A 21,364-nucleotide genomic window follows, 5' to 3' on the forward strand; every position below is an offset into this window, starting at 1 on the left:
TAATTGAAGACAGCATTAAAAGATTTGACTGGATTGAAGTATTGGAACATACTGTTTTGATTCCAGACATCAGCTCAGCTATACCATTAAGTTGGAAGATGGATTGATTTGCTGAGCTTTCCCTTTGACAAATCAGCAATACAGTTGTTGGTTTTTTTTAATTACTAACATACTTTTGAATACTTCCAGGTTTATTCTTTACAAATTTGTTCCACAGTTTTTTTTATGTCTGACTAAGAAAAGGCCAACAGGTTTTTTCCTTTAAAAATACTGTTTTTAAGTTTGAAGTGCTGTATTTGCCATTCTGCAGTCTTTCAGAACCACAGCAATCATTCTTCATTTCTCAGGAATGATCACTAACCATTAAAAATTCCTTGGCTAGTTCCTTAAATATTTTACTGTAAATTTGTGCAGCTTGTGATGAATCATGTTCAAGTACTTTAAAAGCAAGCATATTACATCAATTGTGCTTTCATGCACTATGTACAGATACCTCATTGAAGATACTAGACTTTTAATCCATTTTTTGTAAAGAAATTGATTTTAAAAAAAGATTTTTCTTTTTTTCTGTCCAGTTACTTTTATCAGTTCAGTCTGTATAAGAAGCTAGGGTTCCTTGATGTATACATCAGTATGCCCCTGTGTTTCCCATTTGGAAGAAATAGTTGAATGATTTTGAGGAGATAGAAAGTACTCTTTTGAGTTCCTTTCTGTTAAACTTCTTGTTAGTGAATGAAAATTCAGTGTAATAACTGAAAATTCAAATTCTCTGAACCTGGGTATTTCAAAACATAAGAGTACCATCCCTTTGAATATTTGTGTCATTTCCTAGATATTTAGTTGAGTTGGCATTTACCTTAGGACATAATTTGGTCTTTCAAAATGGTGACAGTGTAAGTGAGTATCTCTGTTCAACTGTGATTTAATGTGCAAGGCTTGACCTGTAGTCTTTCTTTTAGAGTCTGGACTTGGTTTTGGTTGGTTGACTAAAGGTGGTTTTCCACCTTTGCCTCTTTTGTTTGCCCAACACATGTCCACACACAAAATTGCTGTTAGCTTAAGGCCTCTCTCTTTTCAAAGTCTGTAAATGTGGTTTCTTCCATAAATCTAAGCTGACTGATGAGAGTCCTTTCACCAGGATTGTTTTCAAGATACAGACGCTGACAATTAGTAACAGTAAATTATTATTAAATTATCTTGGTGATGTTAGGGACTGGCTTTCTTAATGAAACTGAGGAAAGTTTGAAGGCAAGTGTTAGATGCCAACAGATATTTTTAGAAGTAGTCGACTTCTAAAGTAAAATACTTTACAGCACTTCATTCATGTTTGTTCCCTGGGGCTTATATGGATTTCACAGTATGTGGAATGTTTTACATGAAATATACGTATTTGTTTACAGTGATTGATGATTTACTTTGGATGTTAACTGGAATGTGTCTCCATTTTGTATACAAACAAGCAGGTTTCTTTGAGTTCAGTGGATAGATATGAATTTTCAGCTATGAATAGCTTCTGAGTAAAGGACATGCCAGTGCCTTAAATATGGGTTCTGATATTGCTTCCTAAATGAGCCTGTAGTCTGAGCATGAATTAGACCATCTATGACCATCTACAGTTTTTCAAAGCACCTGCAAAGCATCTTCTTTGGCTGAGAATAAGAAGCTGCATATTACTCTCAGACCAGCAGGCAAAGAACAGCAAGAGCCCACAGTTATTTCAAATGTTGTGGTCTTTTACCTTCTCCTTGGATTTTCTTTGGCAAATGCCAGAGACTGTTAATAAATAGAATTTATGTGGAAAACGTTGGAAAATAGCATTGGCTGAAATGATTTTATTTTGTCTTGCAGTTTTAAGTGTTAAATATAACATTTCCCAAATGGTTGCACTTGGAGGTTATGTAAAGAGATGTGTTGGATGCTTTCACCTTTCTAGTCATAGGTGAGGTCTTGGCAACCATTGGCTGTCTTTGAAGATACCAAACATAGTAGTTATAGTGATAGAGGATCTGTGGCTTTCTGAGTAGAGAAGATTCACAGCCCTCTCACTTTTGAATTGTTTTGTTTTATTGTCTTGAAATTCTAAAACACCCAACAGCATGTTAAGCAAAATTTAAGGTTTGGTTGTTGTTTTTTTTTTTTTGGCATTATTCTGTTGCCATGATATATTGAGTGAGCTGTTCAGAAGCAGAATGAAGAATTCTATGAAGGTGCTAAATGTTGTAAATAATCTGAAGGAAACTCTGACAGCACTTGTTAAAAGTGTTGATGTGGACCAACAGTAAGTAGGCTATCAGAAATACATGAATTATGAGTACTGTGTCCAGCCTACAAAGGTGATGAGTGGACTGGAGCATCTCTCTTATGAGGAAAGGTTGAGGGAGTGGGGCCTGTTTAGCCTGGAGAAGGGGATCTTGTCAATCTAATCGAAGACCAAGAGAATGGGGCCCTATTCTTTTCAGTGGTGTTCAGCGATAGGACAATGGCAACAGACACCAACTGAAATACAGGAGATTCCATCTGAATATAAGGAAAAACATCTTTATTGTGAAAGTGAAAGAGCATTGGAACATGTTGCCCAGAGAGGCTGTGAAGTCTCCTTCCCTGGAGATTATCAAAACCCTCCTGAATGCAATCCTGTCCAACCTGTTGTAGGCGAACCTGCTTCAGCTGGGCAATTGGACTAGATGATCTCCAGGGGTCCCTTCCAATCCCAGCTATTCTCTGATTAAAATAACTTAGAAATGTAATGGCATTCTGGCACATTTGCTAATATATTTCCATGACAGAATGTAATTTCATCCTTTCTGCTGCCTTCTTTAACTGGGAGATCAACTTACATGAATTCTTGGGCTCACACTAGGAATTTTTTTTATTCTTGAAGAATTTAGTCAGACAAATGATTGAGCCTTTCTTAAAGATATTTAAAATTACATGCTTGATTAGATCTTTTCTTCTAATATAGTATTTCTATTCCTAACTCATTGTGAAATTGAATTAAGTACAAACTGAGAGTGTTATAATATCAGTCATCAAAAAATTTGAAATAGCAAATGCTTGGCACTTCAACTTTTCTAGAAATAAGTCTTGTTTTCCTGCTTAAACTCATTTAAAAATAGACAGTTTCCTCTGCAAGTCAAGAATGTACTATCCTAAACCATTTATTATTATTATTATTATTATTATTATTATTATTATTGTGAGCATGAAGAAGCTAAGCTCCAAATGAGCTGAATTGGGCCAAATACTGTGATATTTCTTGTCTAGGTAATTAAGTATGACAGTTGTGGAAAACTCAGAAAATATTTCTCTTTGACTTGGTACAGTCAGTATGTACACATACGAGAATAGGCATGCTTTTTAAATGTGTCTCTGCTTACAGTATTGCTTTCTGCCTTTACTCATTAAACTGAAGAACCAGAATTAAAAAAGAAACAATTAATTGATTTTTCTTTTGGATATTTCTCCTCACAGATTCTTTCTGTCATAAATTTTTCATATGCTCCTCTCCATTGGACCAAAGTTGTCTTACCTCAGTGGAAATGCAATAATTGTATTTAGCCTGGCAGGGCTCTGGGTTGAAGAGCTCTGGTTGTACGTAAGGTCAGAAAAAGGCATTCCATTCATGACTCCAATCAGGGAATTAAGTTTATTCTTATGGTGAAATTTTCTTCTTTTGCTGTCACTATAATTTTTGTGTGCTCCAGATCATAGACTTGTAACAAAAAAAAAAAAAAAGAGATATAAACCACAGAACACTTAGTTTTGTAACTGATAAATATGTAGATTGCAGCTGGGGCAAGAGTTAAAATCACTACTGCTTTTGCACAACTATTTAAATTTGTTGCTAATATTCAAGCAAGGTAGCCATGATATTGCAGTGGTGTTCCGGTAGCAATGTCTAGAGTCTGCTGGTGGCACCCTTCTGCAGTTATTAAAATTCATTATTCACATTTATTCCAAACAGTGCTACTCAGCACCTGGAGTGTGTGAAATAATTCTGCATAGGTACTGTGAGTTGCTTTGCTGGTAATAGTACTTTGTTTTAGAAAACCAGAGATGTGTCCTCTGGTCTAAAAATTGCAACCTCTGCCAAAATATATGCATTGCAAATGTCTTTGTTGACAGAAACACACAAGTCGTGGCCACGAAAGGTGCCATTTTAATTAATGCAATTTTAATATTAATTATAAAATGAAACATCTTAAGATGAAAAAGTGATAAACTGCTTTTTTACCAGTTTAAAATTTTGTTTAATTATTTTGTAATGAAACATGCTCTGATATGTAGAAGGTGTGATTGCAATGTTTCAGCTGAAGGGCAGTACTGTAAAGAGCACAACATGGCAACCTTTTCAGCTGCTTTAGTATGACCTGCAAATCATTTAAAAGAAAATTAAAAGGAGGCAGCATGGTTTAGTTTTTGAGTTTTTGGTGTGGTTTGAGGTTGGTTTTTTTTTTTTTTTTGTTTTTGAGTAGTTGTTTGGTTTGGTTTTGGGGTGGAGTTTTTTTGTTGTTGTTGTTGTTTTTTGGTGGTTTTTTTTGTAAGAGTCAGACTGTTAATTTTTAAAACAACTTGGGTCCAGTTCCTTTGGGCTATAACTTTATTGTCTTTATTTCGGCTGTGCAGGGGATAAATTTGTCCCACTACTGTCAAGTCTGCATCCTGAATTGCAAAATGCCTCCTGGGACTTATAACAACCTTGTTTATATTTGAAACTACAGCTTCTGCTAGGAAATTAAGCCATTTCATCCTTGGTGTAGCAAGTGTTTACAGTGTCAGTTAGAAGGATTTTTAACTAAAGGATTATTTTGCCTTCTAATTGCATAATTTCTTGTTTGTTATTCATTAGTGCAGATATTTACTTCCCATTTTTTCTATTTCAGTTGTCCCATATGTCTGATGGAGTAAAAATTGTCTAATATTTGCTTTCTGAAGTATTTTTATTCTGTTCAGCTGAAACACCAACACAGATGTTCTTTTCTCTCTAATTAGCATATGTTTATATTTCTGTTAAATTAAGTAACTGCAATAGTGTGTCTATAAATAGCACACCACAAGTGTTAATGGCAAACTGGCTTGTCCTCTGAACATTACCTTGGGCTGCAGTGATTGTAAAATTACATGAAATTATGTTCTGAATCCAATCCAAGTTCAGCTCAGTCTTTTGGTATGTTCATGTGGAAGGTAGATCAGGTTATTCCTGTTTAAATAGTTTACTGCTAGCTGTGTGGCTGCTTTGTAATTTCTTGTTTCTTAAGTGCCTGTAACTAGAGTTGGTTTGGTTGGGTTTTTTTTTCTGAAATGTGTTAGCATTTTCCGTGTCTTGTTCACCTGAGGAAGACTGCTATACATATTCTTTATCCCATGGAGGTCTGCTGAATTTGGAACAAACCTGCTCTTTTTGGCCTTACATTAATGCATAGTACTTAAGGAACAAACTCATCCAAACTCTTGTTTTTTGCAGTTTCTTAATGGTGCTAAAGAGCCTTCTGAATATCCTTTCTATTATATTGTGACTTCTCAGTGGAGTAGCTGAGGCCAGGAGGAATGGTAACTTGTCATGAAGTAGGAATGTAGAAGAAGGAGGGAATCAAAAAGCTTTGACGTGAACTTTGCTCCAACTACTGTTGCCAGCCAAAGATTTTATGTGGTACACCACAGCCTCTGTGAAGGCACACAGTGTACCCTCTGAAGCAGTTCAGTCTGGAAGTTGGGCAATGTTAGCTTGTTTATAATAGCTAAAACCTGGTGGGAATGCTTTTTGGCTTTTATGTACTGCAAGCACCTTTTAAAAATGTATGATGTTCTGAAATTGAAGCATACTTAAATAGAAGGAGATATGCAGAGAGTGTGGCAAGATGCACAGGTTAAAATGAAGAAAGGGTGAGATGTGGTCATGGCACAGCTCCCATTGACTTCACTGGGTTACTTTGGGAGCTGTGATCCTTCCTTTCCTCTGCAGTTGCCCTCCACCATGCTTGTGTTCTCTGAGGGTTCTTAGAAGTGAGGTGCTCTCCTCTTTATACACTTGGTGATGATAACAACAAATATGCAAAACCAATTGTTTGGTCCTCTTTCTATTGGAATAGGAGAACAAAAACACTAGCAGGACTCTTTTGTAGTTGTGAAAATATATAATTTTCAGGCATAATTCTAAGAATCTGTCATAAATATAAAACCACATGCTCTTTCTGTTAATGCACATGAACACTTTTTTTTTTTTTTTTAATTACAGTAACCACGTTGCTTAATATTAAGTATGTTTTACATTGATTGAGTATGTTGCTCTGTTTCATCATCTTTGTACTTGCCACAACTGGCTGGAGTCCAGCTGGAACGGGATATGCAATCTGCTTGGGACTGGTACAGAAACTGTGTGCAGACATCTGCCCAGCCATCTTTAGCTCTCTTATGAAAGGAAGCTGCTTTCAGCATGGGTGTTTTGTGCTTCACATTAGAAATATTCCTGTTTATTCACGCATTTATGATCTGACTGCAAGTAGTAGGAAACATATGTGACGAAAACTGTCTGTGTGCACCACTAGGGGATTCTTAGCCTGTTTCTGGTTACATTTAATGTCACTGATAAAATTTCTGAGCTTGCATATTTCCTCCCAAATGAGTGTATCCTGTAAGTTCCTGCAAGAACCTGTGAGCAGAATTTCACCCCCTTTCACAGTAGTGGAGAATTGTTTCAGGTGACAGTTTTCAGAAACTACTGGTGAAAGGTGTTAAGTGTCTTGCAGCTTCTTGCTGCACCTATATAAAGCTGTAGATTCTTCTGAAGAATCAGATGAAAGATTTGTGAGGAGACGTGTGGCAGAGCACCAACGGGGTTGGCTCCTCTGTGTGGGAGTCAAGTCTGCAGTATAATGTAGGTAGTTCTATTTTTGTCTTCTCTGCAGTATTTTTTCCTCTGCTCTCATGGTGAGAACTCTCCTTCTGTGATTTCATTATACATATGTGTGTGATTCTCCATTCTTTCAAATGTAGTCAGAGGAGAGACTGTGGTCCCATTTTAAGAAGCTTAAACAGTTTGCAGTTCTGCAGCTGGCAGTTACCATCACTCAGCTAGAACTTAGTCATAAATGTCGTAACTTGCAGCTCTGAAGACTCCTATTCTGTTTCAAGGCCAAGTGAAACAGATTAGTGAATCTCAAATTGGTTTAATCTAATCTCTTTAATCTTTCTTTGGGTTATATTTGTCTTCTTTACACTGGTGTGGACTACTAGATACATTTGTGCAGTCAGAGTGAGAATTGCAGCAGAGGGATAGTGTCTTGTCAAATAGCTTTTGATTGGTCCATAATTGAGCTTTTCTTTCTACTGTTTTCTTTTTCTTTGCAACCTGTGGTACTCTCACTGGCGTTCTGAGCCTCAAAGTCTGCAGCCATCTCCTTACAGGAGGGATAAGAGTTTCTGCATGTGAGCTGTCATCTTGGCCTGCATCTACATTAGAATTTCAGACCAGATCTAGAATGTACTTTTGAAGGGAATCTTGTTACTGCAGTTTGGTACATACTCATCTCTCTTAAGATGAGAATGAAGTGGAGGACGTTCTGCAGCAGCCCACCTGATGTTTGCTCTTTCATAATTCTTTCCCTGGGACCAGGTTAGATTCCTAAAATGCTTTATAGGACGCACCAGGGTGTTGGTAACACCTAATTAACTCATCGTTTTCCACAGCTTCCTAATGCAGACATCCTTCAATAGAGTTATAGATCACTTTTATCTCTGGCTGAATTCTGATTCCATCTGGGTCTCTTTTTGTAACTCCAGTGGAATGGGATCAGCAGCTATTATCACAGCTGTGCCCAAATTCCATGTGACACTTAAAGGATGTTTCCTATGACCACCAAGAATTAACTTTGCCTGTTAAGTGCAAGACAACTTCCTAGCATTGACATTACAATACCTTTGTGAAATAAAAAAGCTGGAAAAACTTGTTTTAGTTAAAGGATGCTCAGCATGTGTGACATAACTCTAGGGACACAATCCTGTTTCTGGTTATTTCTAGTAAGACAGGTAAGTATTTTGTGAAAATATATCTACATATAATAAAATGTACGTAATCAACTTGTGTTCAGAATTTTCTGAAATAGATTGAAGTTGTATTTACCCATGAAGGATTATGGAGAGTATTTTAACTATTTTGGCAGGTTATCTTTTCTGTCTTTATAACTCTTAAATATGTGCATCTGTATTATGTCTTAATGTTATATTTGTTTACTGCAGGGTGTTGGAAAAAACAAGGTTGTTGACAGATTCCTTCACCTTTTAAACAGACCTAGAGAATATTTACAGCTGCATAGGTAAGAATGTGTTAGATTGCCATCCTTTTTTTTTTTTTTTTTTTTTTTTGTCAAATTTCTCACATTATTAAAACTCATGTTTCTGAAGTTTAATGTGTTCTTACTGTTTGAACAAAGATCCCCTATTATGGTAAGTGGCACACAGACAAGAGGAATTTGTCTGGCAGGTTGAGGAGTGGGTACAAGAATGTGATGCTATCACCTTATTTGATACACGAGGAAGTAGAAGTCAAAGTGTGCTGGTGCTAAACTTTGTTCAAAAAACAAGTTATATTTTGCTGTCATTTCTGAAAAGATTGCCCTAAACATGAGCTGTTGTGTGAGGGGAAAGGTGTTTTAATATATCACTTATCAGACAAGAAACAGTTTACATAGTAAAGCCTTTTTGGCTTTTTTCTTTTGGCACTCCTGCTAAGTGTGTGTATTTCTTTCTCACTCGTAAAAGTTTAGATTAGAAAATTACATCATAAGCTAAAAAACAGGCTTCAAGACAATAAACCAACTGAAAACAATTCAAAAGCTGAAATAATAGGAAATTATTTTCCTGCTTTTTATGATATGAACCTGAAACTAATAAATTGAAATAAAGAATAAATATGTCTAGAAGACTCATTTTCAATTGAACTGAATCCCATTTCAGCTTCATTCCTAATCTTTATTTCTTTGTCTTCAACTTCCTAGCTTCATCACCCTGTCTCTTTCCATAATCACTGCTTTTTAAATAGCAGTAATAAAAATGTCAATCTTTGGTATTTTGCCCATTAACAATACAATCTTTGTAACACTTTCCCTCTCGCTTTCTCACCCAGATTTTTGTCTTCAAAATGTCTTGTACTTGTATTCCTGATAGCTCTATCTCATTACTTTTCTACTGCTGTTTTCCTTTATACTACCTATTCTAGACTTCTATCACTTCTATATGAAATACTGCTTTTGTGACCTCCTACTTTCAGCTTTATGCTAACTTTCCTACTTAGAACAGCCACCTACTTTGTCTGGATAAAGAACACTGTAATTTTTGCAAATCCTGATTATGTCACAAAGTACTACAGTATTTCTGTCCCTTTGTGTATTCTCCAGTGAGATGTGATGAAGCAGAGCTGTGCTTTAAATATGAATTCATATAGCTCAGGAGAACATTGTGTAAGCACCATGTTGGTTTTCATGTGGCTGTAGAATGTATAAATTACAGTGTGCTAGTTAAGACATCACTAGGAGGAAAAATGTGTGTTTATTGTCTTGCCAATACAATGTTGTATAGTCTCTATAAGTACTGCTTATGATTACAGGTGATTAGAAATAGGTTGAAGTAGAAAATTAAGCAGAAAATGATGAGCAGTCCTATGTAGTTTTACAAAAATAATTCATGAATAAAGAAAAATCAGAAATTTCTATTTCCAGGGTAGCATTTTGAAATGCTATGTGAAGAACTCAGTCTATACAGTATTTTGGTTATGCTTCACAGGGTGTTTAAACAAGAATTACAGTATTGTTAGTGCACTCTTCTGGATTCAAAATGGAGTAAGAGCAAGTGTGCAAAAAACCCAGTTTCCTAGTAAGCTTTTACATACTTTGTGGGGGAGATTCAGTCATGGCACAGTTGTACTTTATTAGAAAATATTCTAGAATGTGAACTTCATCTTTGATTGCCCTGGGTGTTTCTTCAGATTTCCTAGTTAGCTACTGTAAGTACCTTTAAGCATGCCAAGGAAAGTATTTCTAAGTATAATGCTTTTAATGATGCTTATATACCTGATCTTGACAGATCTTGACAAATTTGTTAGGGTGGGTTTTTTTGTTGGTTTGGGGTTTTTTTACTGTCTTGATGAAAGAGTGTAAGGAGTTCTGCTGTTCTAACTCTGCATAACAAGCACAGAGTATTTATCTTAGAGGCAATAAGCTAGTACCAGGAGTAATTTTAAAAATCTCACATTTTGTGTCTTGTACTTCAAGAGTGTGAGAGAAGATACAAGACAGGGAAAGGAGTGTGTTTTTTCTTAAACTTCCTCTCTGATGTCCATGTTTACTTGCTCTGCAGCTGATTCACGTGGGAAGTGTCAGCCTTACCTAAAGGTTTTGATTGTTTATGGAGGTTATAAATCATTTGTCTTAACCTTTCATACAGCATCCCATGGAGAAGTTTTATATTCTTGAAATTTGTAAGTCTTATAAATCATTTTAGTACTGTAGAGCAGAAAATCTTAGTAGAAAGAAGCTGCAATTAGATTCAGTAATGACAGAAATTAAGAAAACCATGTGCTTACGAATTATGCAAAAAGTTGACTGCTTTCTCGTGCATACTTCCTAATATTAGCAACTGATCAGCAGTTAACCAATTCTCTCATTGCATTAATTGTGGGGCTATGGAAACAGGTAATGTGATACAAGCTCAGCACAGCCTCTTCTAGGACTACACTTAGGAAGCATTTTGCTGCTTTTCCTTGTTAAGGAAGAACTTTCATCTGCCAGGATTTCCCTGTCACTCCTTTCCTACAAGAGGAAGTTTCACCAGAGAAATCCCAAATCTTATTTATCCTCCTGGTATGGTTGTCTCTATTTTATTCACCCAGGATACCAGCTACATCTCAGAGAATAAACTACAGTTTTAACTTGTCTAATATTAAAGAACTTTTAAGAGTTCTTTATAGAAATTAAACATGTACTGGTTTTACAGCCAATAACTAAGAAACTGTCTGTGAGAAAATTTGATGTTCTCGAAGCTAATGTAACAGAGACAAATATTTGTGTTGTGCCTAAAGTAGTGAACTCTAGAGAGTCTCATTATTTTATGAATCTTTGTTACTACTTTTGCTATCTCTCCTGTGAATGATATGGAAAGAATTTTCCAGTGGTTCTATGCAAAAATCTGAAATTTGGTAGACTAAATTGGAATTTTATTAAATAAGGGGAGTAATTTTCATAGAAACGGATAATCATAGAATCATAGAGTATGCTGAGTTGGAAGGGAACCACTAGGGTCGTCAAAGTCTAGCTGCTGGCTTTGCACAGGACCAAGAGTGCTCAAGAACATTGTCCAATTGCTTCTTGAACTCAGACACTCTTCTCTGGGGTGTCTGTTCCCGTGCCCAACCACCCTCTGGATGAAGAACCTTTTTCTCATATCCAAACTAAGCCTCCCCTGACCCAGCTTCAGACCATTCCCTGGGGTCCTGTCACTGGTCACCACAGAGAAGAGATCAGTGCATGCTCCTCTGCTTCTCCTCATGAGGATGTCTTGCTTTATTATTCTGTATTGTATATTTATGTTTAATTATATCTTGGGGGTTTTTTTGTTCCCTCATGATAATACCTTGCTTTGCATTACAAAGTCTCTAAACCAAGAAGATTCCACAGAAAGAAAAAAAAAAAAGGTAAAACTTTAGAGAAGACTCAGGCAAGAATACATCCCTGTTAAGACTGTAAAATCCTGCTTAGCACTGATGAGAGCAATAGATAAGTACAAAACTGTAAGCTCACAACTCTCCTACATAAAAACGTCAGAAGAAAGTATAATGAACTTTAGATAGCTGTCTCCTTTGATATGATCAAAGAAAAAGAAGATTAATTTTGCTTCTCTTATCATCAAATTACTAACTAATTTCACACAAAGAATGGTGTTTCTGGACTAAGATGTTCTTTATCTGTCATTTAAACATTTAAGTTTGCATCTATTTGGAATTAAGTGATGCTCTCAAACTGCTTTTCATATTTGAATTAGCATGATTTCTCCTTCTTGTAGTTACTATTTTTGTGAAGACTGTATATACAGAACTACAGTGTTTATTCTTTTGTTTTCTGTGCAAGCGTGATTTATTGTTCCAGGTTTGGGGATTTTGGAAGGACTTTTTGGTTTTGTTTGTGAGTTTTTTTGTTTTGTGGGGATTTTAGCGATTGTGAAGAGACTTCTGATGGAAAGTTTCCTAAAAGCCTAGGTTCTGATTAGGAAGATGTAAACTCTAGTGACACAATTTTTATGGTAGTTTCTGGTGGTACAAATGAGGTGCTGAATGTGTAGGTGTTGTGGTTTTGAAAACAAACCAAGTAAGAGGCTCTAAGTCAGAAATAAAATTTAATGAGAAGAAAAGGAAAATAAAATAAAATAGAATAAAATAAAATAAAATAAATACAAAAAGAAAAACCACTGACAGAGTCAGAATACAACCTGATCAGGGTGATGGAAACAGTCCAGACGAGGTGGTCTTCCTGAAACAGAAATCTTGTAGAAAGGCCTGGTAGCTCCGGTCCTCTGGGAATCCAGTGGGTGAGGGCTGCTTCTACTGTCCCAAATCCCAGCTTATATCCAGGTGAGAATGCTTGGCTCTTCCCCATGGGCGGAGCATCTCACAATGGGATGATGAGTCATGGAAGAGAGCCTTAATGGCCCATTAAAGAGAGGGATAACTCCCAGAGTTATCTCTGAGTCATGCAAAAGGCATTGATGGGCCATTAACTGAAGATGGTGATAGAATACATCCTAAACTACAACCCAGGACAGTAGTCATGTGGATTAATATATATGCATTATATATTAATATATTAGTTGTTATCTAATAATCAAAATACACTGCTACACTTAATGCAAAAGCATAAAAAATAGAAGAAATATTTAGGTGTAGTTTATTCTGATATACTGATTTAGGCAAGTAAAAATAACCGGAAAAATATTGGAGAGAACACAGTGTCACCTCAAGACCTGTGAGAGCTGTCATCTCTGTTCTGCTGTTGTTGGATTTGCTTTAAGTCATATAGCCAAAAAGCGTTACTGGTAACATGAAATCTCTGAAATTATCATCTACCATCATGAATTGTGCTCCTAATTGCTCTGATAGCAAACAAAAACCTCTACATCTTGATAATGCCTTTACAAAAAATTAATTGCAGAACATTTGTGTTCTAAGAAGCATGTTTGTTAGGTTCAGGAAGGCATGAAGTTCATTTTTCTATGTCAAAATCTTTTCTTTCAAGTTTGGTGTACATTGTGGGCCTTGATTTTTTTGAGATATTCAAAATCTGGATGCTAGACACTGTCTTGAGTTCCTTGACTCTATGTGGCCCTCTTTAGCAGGGGGTTGGACTAAATGAGCTGCAGAGACATCTTCCAGCCTCAACCACTCTGATTCTGTGATTTAGCAATTTCTGCAAGGTAGCAGCTGCATGACCCCAGCTAGGTCTCATTCTTGGTGTGCTGTAGTAATGTTGTAGTCTTAAAAAAAAAAGTTAAAATGAGTTTCATAAAATTATATAATCCAGTGATGGTTGTTGCATAGGAGTGGATCATTTGCACTGTCTTTAGCTGATGCTCAAATGTGTTAGTAGGAACAGTAGTTAAAGCTGTGAGAATTAAGAAACAGCTTCAAACTCAACATTGTTTTCAGAACACAATATTTTGATGAGATTAAATTCAATAACTTCTAGATCATTTATTTATTTATTGTTATGATATGCATGTAAATAATGAGTGATTGTTAAGCAGAAGTTTCTCGGATATGTTTCCGGCTTCATGCTGTGTCAGCAACAGATTAGCTGTAGCAAATGCAAAATTTGGAGCCCACAATCTCCTCTGCAGACTGTCTGTCACAGACATTCCTCTATACAATTGAAAGTGATCAGGAATAAAGAGTATTGATCCTTTTCTGTTGTGATGGGAACTTGGTTACTCTAAACTAGTGGGAGAACTGGATCCCTGCTCTGAGCTACTACACATGTGGCCACTGAAGTAATGATATGTAAAGCTAGTCAGCTTCAACTCTGATGTTTTCAGTGTATAGATCTGCATAAGAACACCATCATCACTTACAGAAATAGAAACTTTTGATATGTAGACTGCAGTGTAATCTACTTCAATAATTTATTGATGGCTATGAATGGATTTTCTGCTGCTCAAAAGCTCAGTGATTCTGCAGAATATGTGAAATGATTAGTTCTGTTCCATTGTTCTCCTTCTGTGTATCAAAAAAATAATCTTCTAGGAAATGAGTTTATTGTTAAAAAGATAATATGAATCTTCATAGAGTGATATGACAAAAAGAGGGAATGTTTTTTAGTGTATAAGAGTTGTTCTCTATGAAGTCAAAAATGTTAGAACAGCTTGTAAATATAATGTGTTGCTTTTTCATGAAAATAGAGAATGTAGGAAGTTTTCTTCTTTAGCTTTTGATAAACAGGTTTTACCCCTAAATTAGCTGTGTTAAGTCTTAGTTCTCCATGTGATATCTTTTTTCTTATAAGTTGAGATAACTTACTTTTCTAAGCATTTACGTATACACTACTGCAATTTCTCTTCATTGTAAATGTGATGTTTGACACTGCAAATGGAATGCTAACTGCTATTGAAATTATGTTTTGTATCTGATGACCTTACTATTCTCTTTTAAGATAGGACACTACCTTGTTCTATGTGTCCCAATAAGTTTCCTTTCAAAGAATTGCTTATCACATGTAGATTTGATATCACATCTTCCTGTCAGAGTTACTGTATTTATTCTAGTGAATGATGATTGGAAAGTGTGATACAGCGTTTATTTTAAAAATCTGCTCCATTTTGCATTGTGCCTTTTCTAGTTCCCTAATAAATTACAGTAATCTGATGATCTTTTTTCCAGAACTTACCTGAGTTTGCATGTTATCCTTTTCAAAACAAATGTAATTTTGCTGTGATCTTTAACAATCAAATCAATGAGGAGTTTAGAGTAGGAAAATGAGCTTATGATGTCCCTAGAAGCAATACTTACTACAAACTGTGCATTAATCTTTAGATCTCAATTTTCTTTCCCTCTTTTTCAGCCCATGTAATCAGTATAAAATCTAATTATCTCTTTCCCCTATAGAGATAATTTAAAACTACCCTTTCAGCTTTATTGACTTCAGATTTTTTATATTCTAATTTAAAAAGTTGTTTCAGAAGAAACAGCGTCCTTTGCCCAAGACACGGGTGGATATTAGTGGACCTGCTCTCAGAATTACATTTTATGATCGTCTCTTGAAAGAATAATTTATTAATATAAATTAAATAATTTAATTGCTGATAATAATTTAAATGCTGATGTAGCTCTGCAGGTCTGTTTTTAAAAATGAACAGTACAGAAAAGCTGTCTCCGTAGTGGGCTCTTGAAGGAAGTGTTCTGTAGCTGCACTGGTTGATTTCAGTTGAACACAGCAAAGGCGGGAGGTGGGAGTGTTGTGTTGTGGTTTTGTTTGTTGGCAGCCACAAAACAAAAGTCTAGGTAATTTTTCCTCAGGAGTCTGAATGTTTAGATTATTTTCTTTTAATATTGTACTTTATAGAGTGTCTTTTATTCTTTATGTAGCTCATATTTTGAAATAAATAATGAGATGACAGATTCTTGTTATGAAGATTTATGTTGTGAAGCACTGAGTGCATTAACTATATAATAGGTGTCTTCATGTGTTTTTACTTTTTTTTTACTTGTTTTCTTAAATACATTTTCAGCCAATACAGGGTTACAATTGAAAGCTTCCAAGATTTCATGCTAGCCAATGGTCCCTGTTTCCAGTGTTAGTTTTTCATAAACTGGCTGACTAGCTCTGTTATTGTCAGATTTCAGGTGTTAGAAAGCTAGTTCATTTGTCTTTTTTCTAGAAATTGAATTCAGTTTTAATATCCTGCTGCATGGCTGTTACGGAGAAATAGCTCAGGTTAGAGGACCCTGTTGTTTCATTTACCTCTAAAGCTGAAATAAAGGTTTCTCACTGTTTACTCAATTAAATGTATTCTTACAAACAGTAAGGGAAGCTGCAGGGTGTCATGTTTCTCCATTTATGGATTTTACAATTAGGGTGAGTGAATTTTGCATCTTGTTTTGGCAGATGGATCACATACAAGTAATTGTGTAACTTCAGATTTAAGCATATAGTATGAATTAAACATAATTCCCTTTGACCTTTTTTCTGCCACCTGCAGTCATACTGAGTAATGAGTACCTTTATAGTCAAAATAATTTCTTGTGTTTTAAACAAACTTATGTCCTGCTGAGTAGATGTAACAGCCTAGCAAGGAAATAAAAAAGGTAGATTTAATTATCAGTGCATACAAATAAGTCAAAAGGCCTTTATGAGGTCGTTTTTAACAGAGCAATGAGACATCTGGATGGCTTTTCAGATATTTCAGAATTCCCTAAACATAGCAGTCAGATCATGCAATGCAATGGCTCTGTGATGGGTTGGCTAAATAAATTAATTTGTAAATGTCGAAATCATGCAGATTGATTCTTTGTGTTGGGATTGCTTGCTCTTCATCAGGATAATCCATGAGTGGATTAACTGACCAATTAACAGCTTCAAATGGCCTTTGGACTAATTATTTTTCAAGTACTCTTTAAAACTAGGTCACAACAGATGGGTATATTCATGTCTGATTGACATGTAATTGAGAAGAAATACTTATCTACATACATAGGTATTTAGATAATAGCTGTCATAGAAATGCAGAAGAATTTCTAGAGCATACATTCTGCATCTCTGATTTTTTCCTTTCAACTACCATAAGGTTTTCTGTGGTGAATCAGAAGGCAGCCAAACCTGAGCTTGGTTTATGTAACCTTGTTACCATGAGCAGAGACCCCTAAAACACAAGGTTGCCTTGCACAAATAATCTCTTACCCTTTTAGCCTCAGTGAAAGTACATACAGAGGGCAGGACTGTATTCTTCAGTACTTGTCAAGATTAAGTAATTCCCGGCAATGTGAGTGTTTGTGATGTTTGCTGGGGCTCTGACACTGTGTCCTGTATTTGTGCATCAGCCTTCCTGGGGACTCAAATCTTAAATGAAAGCGTTGGAACACCTTTTGTTAAACTAGAGGATAACATCTAACTGAGGTTGATGGAAATTTCTCCTGACACAGTTCATAGCTCTCCAGAAGAATGGCATTGCTATCAGTGAAATAGAAACTGTCACAGTAATATGCTTGAGTCAGTCTGCAGACCTCAGAAATAGCTGCCTTTAGAGTAAATAAGGCAGCAGTAGCAAAAAATAAGTAAAATATGAGCCAATAAAAACATGAGAAGAATTCTCAGAAGTCCTACTATGAATTGAGTGGTCCTGTCAGAGAAGTTGCTGTATTTCAGTAGGAAATTTTTTTACTTTTTTTTTTCTTACTTTCCCCTCCCTCCTTTTTAAATGGAACACTTTGGAGAATGACTTCCTTGATAAAAGTACATTCTTAAGAAGGACATTAGTGAGTTTTGAGTTTTTCGTATTTTTCTTATGCGATCAGGTGAAGACAAATTCGGTTCAGTTGAGTAAGATGACAGTATGGCAGACAGTTCTTCTCACTCAATTCTACATTCCTACAGTCTTACTTATTTGTGTCAGACCTATTTTCGTCTTGGGTGCTAAATGTGATGAAATTAGAAGGTTTTGGTATTCATGTATCTGTTAGTTAATATTAAGGTATTGCTATTTCTAAGTGAAAGTGAATTGGAGTTTTTAGTTCCTTTCCTGTGGGAATTTTGAGTGCCAGACATATTTTACACTTAGGAAATGCTGCTTGCCATGTTGTTAAAAAATATTTCTGACCTAGTGTGTTCTTATCTTTCTGTATTTCAGTGCCTTTACATTTACATAATTCATTACAAAGTGGAAATTTAAGAAAAGACCCTAAGGAAACAGTTTGTTTTTAGCTGTTCTTTACTGTGTTTGGGTCATGGTAGGTTTCTGAAGGAAAGAAATTAATGATATATAAGTGTATAGCATATGATTCTGAAAGTGAAATAACATGAATCTGTGATCACCCTTGTAAAATCATTCTTGTATACATGTCTGAATGTATAGCCTAAGCAAATACAGGAGTTTTGCACACTGAAGTTATCAAGCCAATAGAATTCATATTTGACTTACATTTAACTTCTGTAATACATTGCAAATCTCCCAATACATTTCCTTAAATATTAAGGCCGACTATCAACAAAGCAGAAGAAAGATAAAATAGGAAAAAAATTAGAAGATAGATTCAGTATATTTATTTTAGTTTGATACCTTCTGTATTTTTTCTGATTATGCCTCTTTTGTAATTACATTTAAACAAACAGTAAACTCTTGTAGTGTTTATTTTCACCAAAAATATGGCAATTCTGTCTTCTCTGAAGAATGAGATCATCCTAAGGATTTGTGTGGGCTGGTGATTATTATGGAATACTAAGCACAACTTAATATTCCATATTAAGGGGTTGTAAATAATCTCTGCAGAACCAGAGGATTAACTTCATCAGCAAAAGTAAAATATTGTTTCATGTTGCAGTTAAACAGCATTTGTCTTTTCTTGTGTCATCACCTGTGACCGTCCACAGCATCACTAGAGATCTTAATTTCCTGATGTGGTCTGTTCACTTTTTTATTTTCCATGCATTATCTCTTAAGTGCAAATTATGATCTGTAAAGCAGCCTGTAATGCATCTTCCTTTACATTATTCTTGGCCTATGCTCTCCTTGGGTCCTCTCATTTTCTTACCTTTCTATTACTTTAAAGAGATTACAGTTCAAAATTGACAAATTCTTCCTCTTTTTACCTTGTATTAATTCCTAGGAAGATTTTTCCTGGAGTTATTTATGACTAATTAGTACCTGTGACTGTGACCTTCATATACTCTAGTGTTTGGTTTACATGACTTTCATATACTCTAGTGTTTGGTTTACACATTTTAAAATTCATCTGCAACTGAATGGGCTTGAACCAGAAATGTTAACTGATAGTGAAGGTAGGCTGATACATACAATCTAAGAATTTTGTCTCTAAATAATGCGCATTCAAGAAACAAATACCATTGGTTTGTTGTTATTTTTGGATCCGTTATTGATTTCTCTGCCCGGTGTATAAATTGGTTAGACACACAAGATGACAGTAGAAGCTTTGTTTTTGTGCCCATGGTAGGATTTCCAGGATAATAAAGTAGTGCTGTTGCTTTTTTTAGTGATTTTAAAAATTGTATGTTGCAAATGAATACAATGTTAATATAACTATTTGGGGCAGGGTTAAATGTGACTACATGACAGGGTTAAATGAAGTGAAGATGGTCCAATCTTTGTAACCTTTCCCCTTCTGGATTGACGTTCAGCTCAAGTAGCTAAACATGAGAAGTCTGTCTGCCCTTGGCTTTATTCCTGTGCATGGGAACCATGGGCTTAAATCAATTGCGGGCTTAAAGCTAAACAAGGAATTATTAGTTATTAGGGACAGAAATCCTGCTGACAGCAGTTTCAAATAAAGGAAATGTGCAAGTTACGCTCTCAGTTTAGAACTGTAATTGGAAGCTGGCCACTTAATAGTGTGGTGCAAACAGTACTGTTTGATTTCCTCTACCCATGGAGCTTATCAGAATTGTTGGTTTTTACAAGGTGTTGCAAAATTAAAGATAGAACTAAGTGGATATTTGGAAGAGTGAGTCAGCTAGACTTAAGCAAACAGTTTTGTTACACATTAGGGCTGTGAAAGGTAAGAAGAGAATTTTGTTGCACCAAGTGTTACATACAGTGCAAAGGTTACAAGCCTTACCAAGTATGGACCAGTATGTGGATCTGCAGCAGCATTAAGAGAGGTTCTCCTAATGGGTTTTGTTTGGTGATCAGCCCATCATTCTTTTGACACAGACTAATCTGAATTTTTAAATACAGGAGGAAAGGGATGGCGAAACCAACTTGCCCTAAGACTGAATTTCTTGTTGCCCATGAAAGCATTTGAGTCATGGGACCTTCTGTCATGACCCACCTCTGGATTATTCTCTAGCTCTTTGGTCCCTCTGAACCCCAAAGTAAATGGGGTTGATTATGGAGATCTTGACAAAGATCTGGGCAAGTATTTCATACAGTCAGGTGGGGCTTTCCCTAGGTTATGGACATAATTTATGTAGGTGAATCTGTTGTGGTGATATCTGTTGCTTCATCTTTCTGAATTGCAAGTGGTTTCTATCTATCTGTACATTTTGTGGTGGTTAAAATGGATTAAAATAGTGAAGATGAAGGAAATCATTACAAATTTTAATTATCACTATTTTAAATTTGAAAGAAAGGTAATTGAGCAATTCAAACACAAATAAGATTTCAAAAGGAAAAAGCCTCTGTCCTGTCTAAGAGCTTATACTGTTCATGATATTAAATGTAGCAAGCCAGTAGAGCTTAGGTAGAACTAAAAATAATTGACTATAAGAATTCCACATGATTGGTTGTTGGATTTGTTTATTTATAGGGTTTTTGCATGATGATACATGGAGAAGAACAACTAAACCAGTAACAATTCCTGTTTGTCACATAAATGACAGTTTCAGCATACTTAGCTAGAAATAGTAACATCAATAATGTGCCTCCATTAAAAAAACCAAACTGATTCTCTTCTCAGTTGTTTTGTTTTCAGGGCTTATGAGAAATAGAGAGCTACTGTGAAAGTCCTGGCATAGGCAGAGATACTCACTTTTGACCACTAAGCTGGCACATTGTTGTTCCCAGTTATTCAAATATACTAAAAAAAGATACTTTTTCCTCTTAGGAAAAAAAGACTATTCAGTTTTTCATTTATTCATTTTGCATTTTATTGTAACTAAAATTCCTGTGTATTTTTAATTAATACCGTCTGCTTTTCCACATTTCAGGGATACCACTGTACAAAGCCTTACCCTACAACCTTCTGTAAAGGATGGTCTTATTATATATGAAGATTCACCACTGGTCAGTAGTAGGATTTGGATTTTATATTTGGAAATGTTTTTGATTTATAATGTTGGTGGTTTGATTTTTCATGGCACAGTGAGTGAGCATAGTAACAAATATTTTATTAATATTTATTTAGTCACATTTGTCACATTTGCACATTTTATTTGGTCACATTATTCACATTTGGCAAATGTGATAATCTTGGGAGTTCCTGGATACAAAATGAATATGGAAAATAATTTATTATTAACCTGACACATTCTAACTGGTAGAGTGGTATTTGTTTCCTTCTCGTTTGTGGAGCCTCACACCTACAGGCTAAGTTGGGCTCCAGATAGCTGTTGCAGCCATTCTTCAGTTCTTTCTGTAGATTGTCAGCTACATGCTGACAGTC

At 35.6% G+C, this 21,364-nt stretch overlaps 1 protein-coding gene across 1 annotated transcript in view; it reads left to right on the plus strand.

Moving 5' to 3' along the window:
• Positions 1-21,364, plus strand: part of VWA8 (von Willebrand factor A domain containing 8) — a 183,655-nt gene that overhangs the window by 78,306 nt on the left and 83,985 nt on the right. The window contains exons 21-22 of the mRNA XM_066313338.1: positions 8,236-8,312; positions 20,910-20,985. Of these exons, the coding sequence (XP_066169435.1) occupies positions 8,236-8,312; positions 20,910-20,985 (153 nt within the window). The remainder of the gene's footprint in view (positions 1-8,235; positions 8,313-20,909; positions 20,986-21,364) is intronic.

Source organism: Sylvia atricapilla, chromosome 2 (assembly GCF_009819655.1).
Source record: "Sylvia atricapilla isolate bSylAtr1 chromosome 2, bSylAtr1.pri, whole genome shotgun sequence".
NCBI classification, from domain to species: domain Eukaryota; kingdom Metazoa; phylum Chordata; class Aves; order Passeriformes; family Sylviidae; genus Sylvia; species Sylvia atricapilla.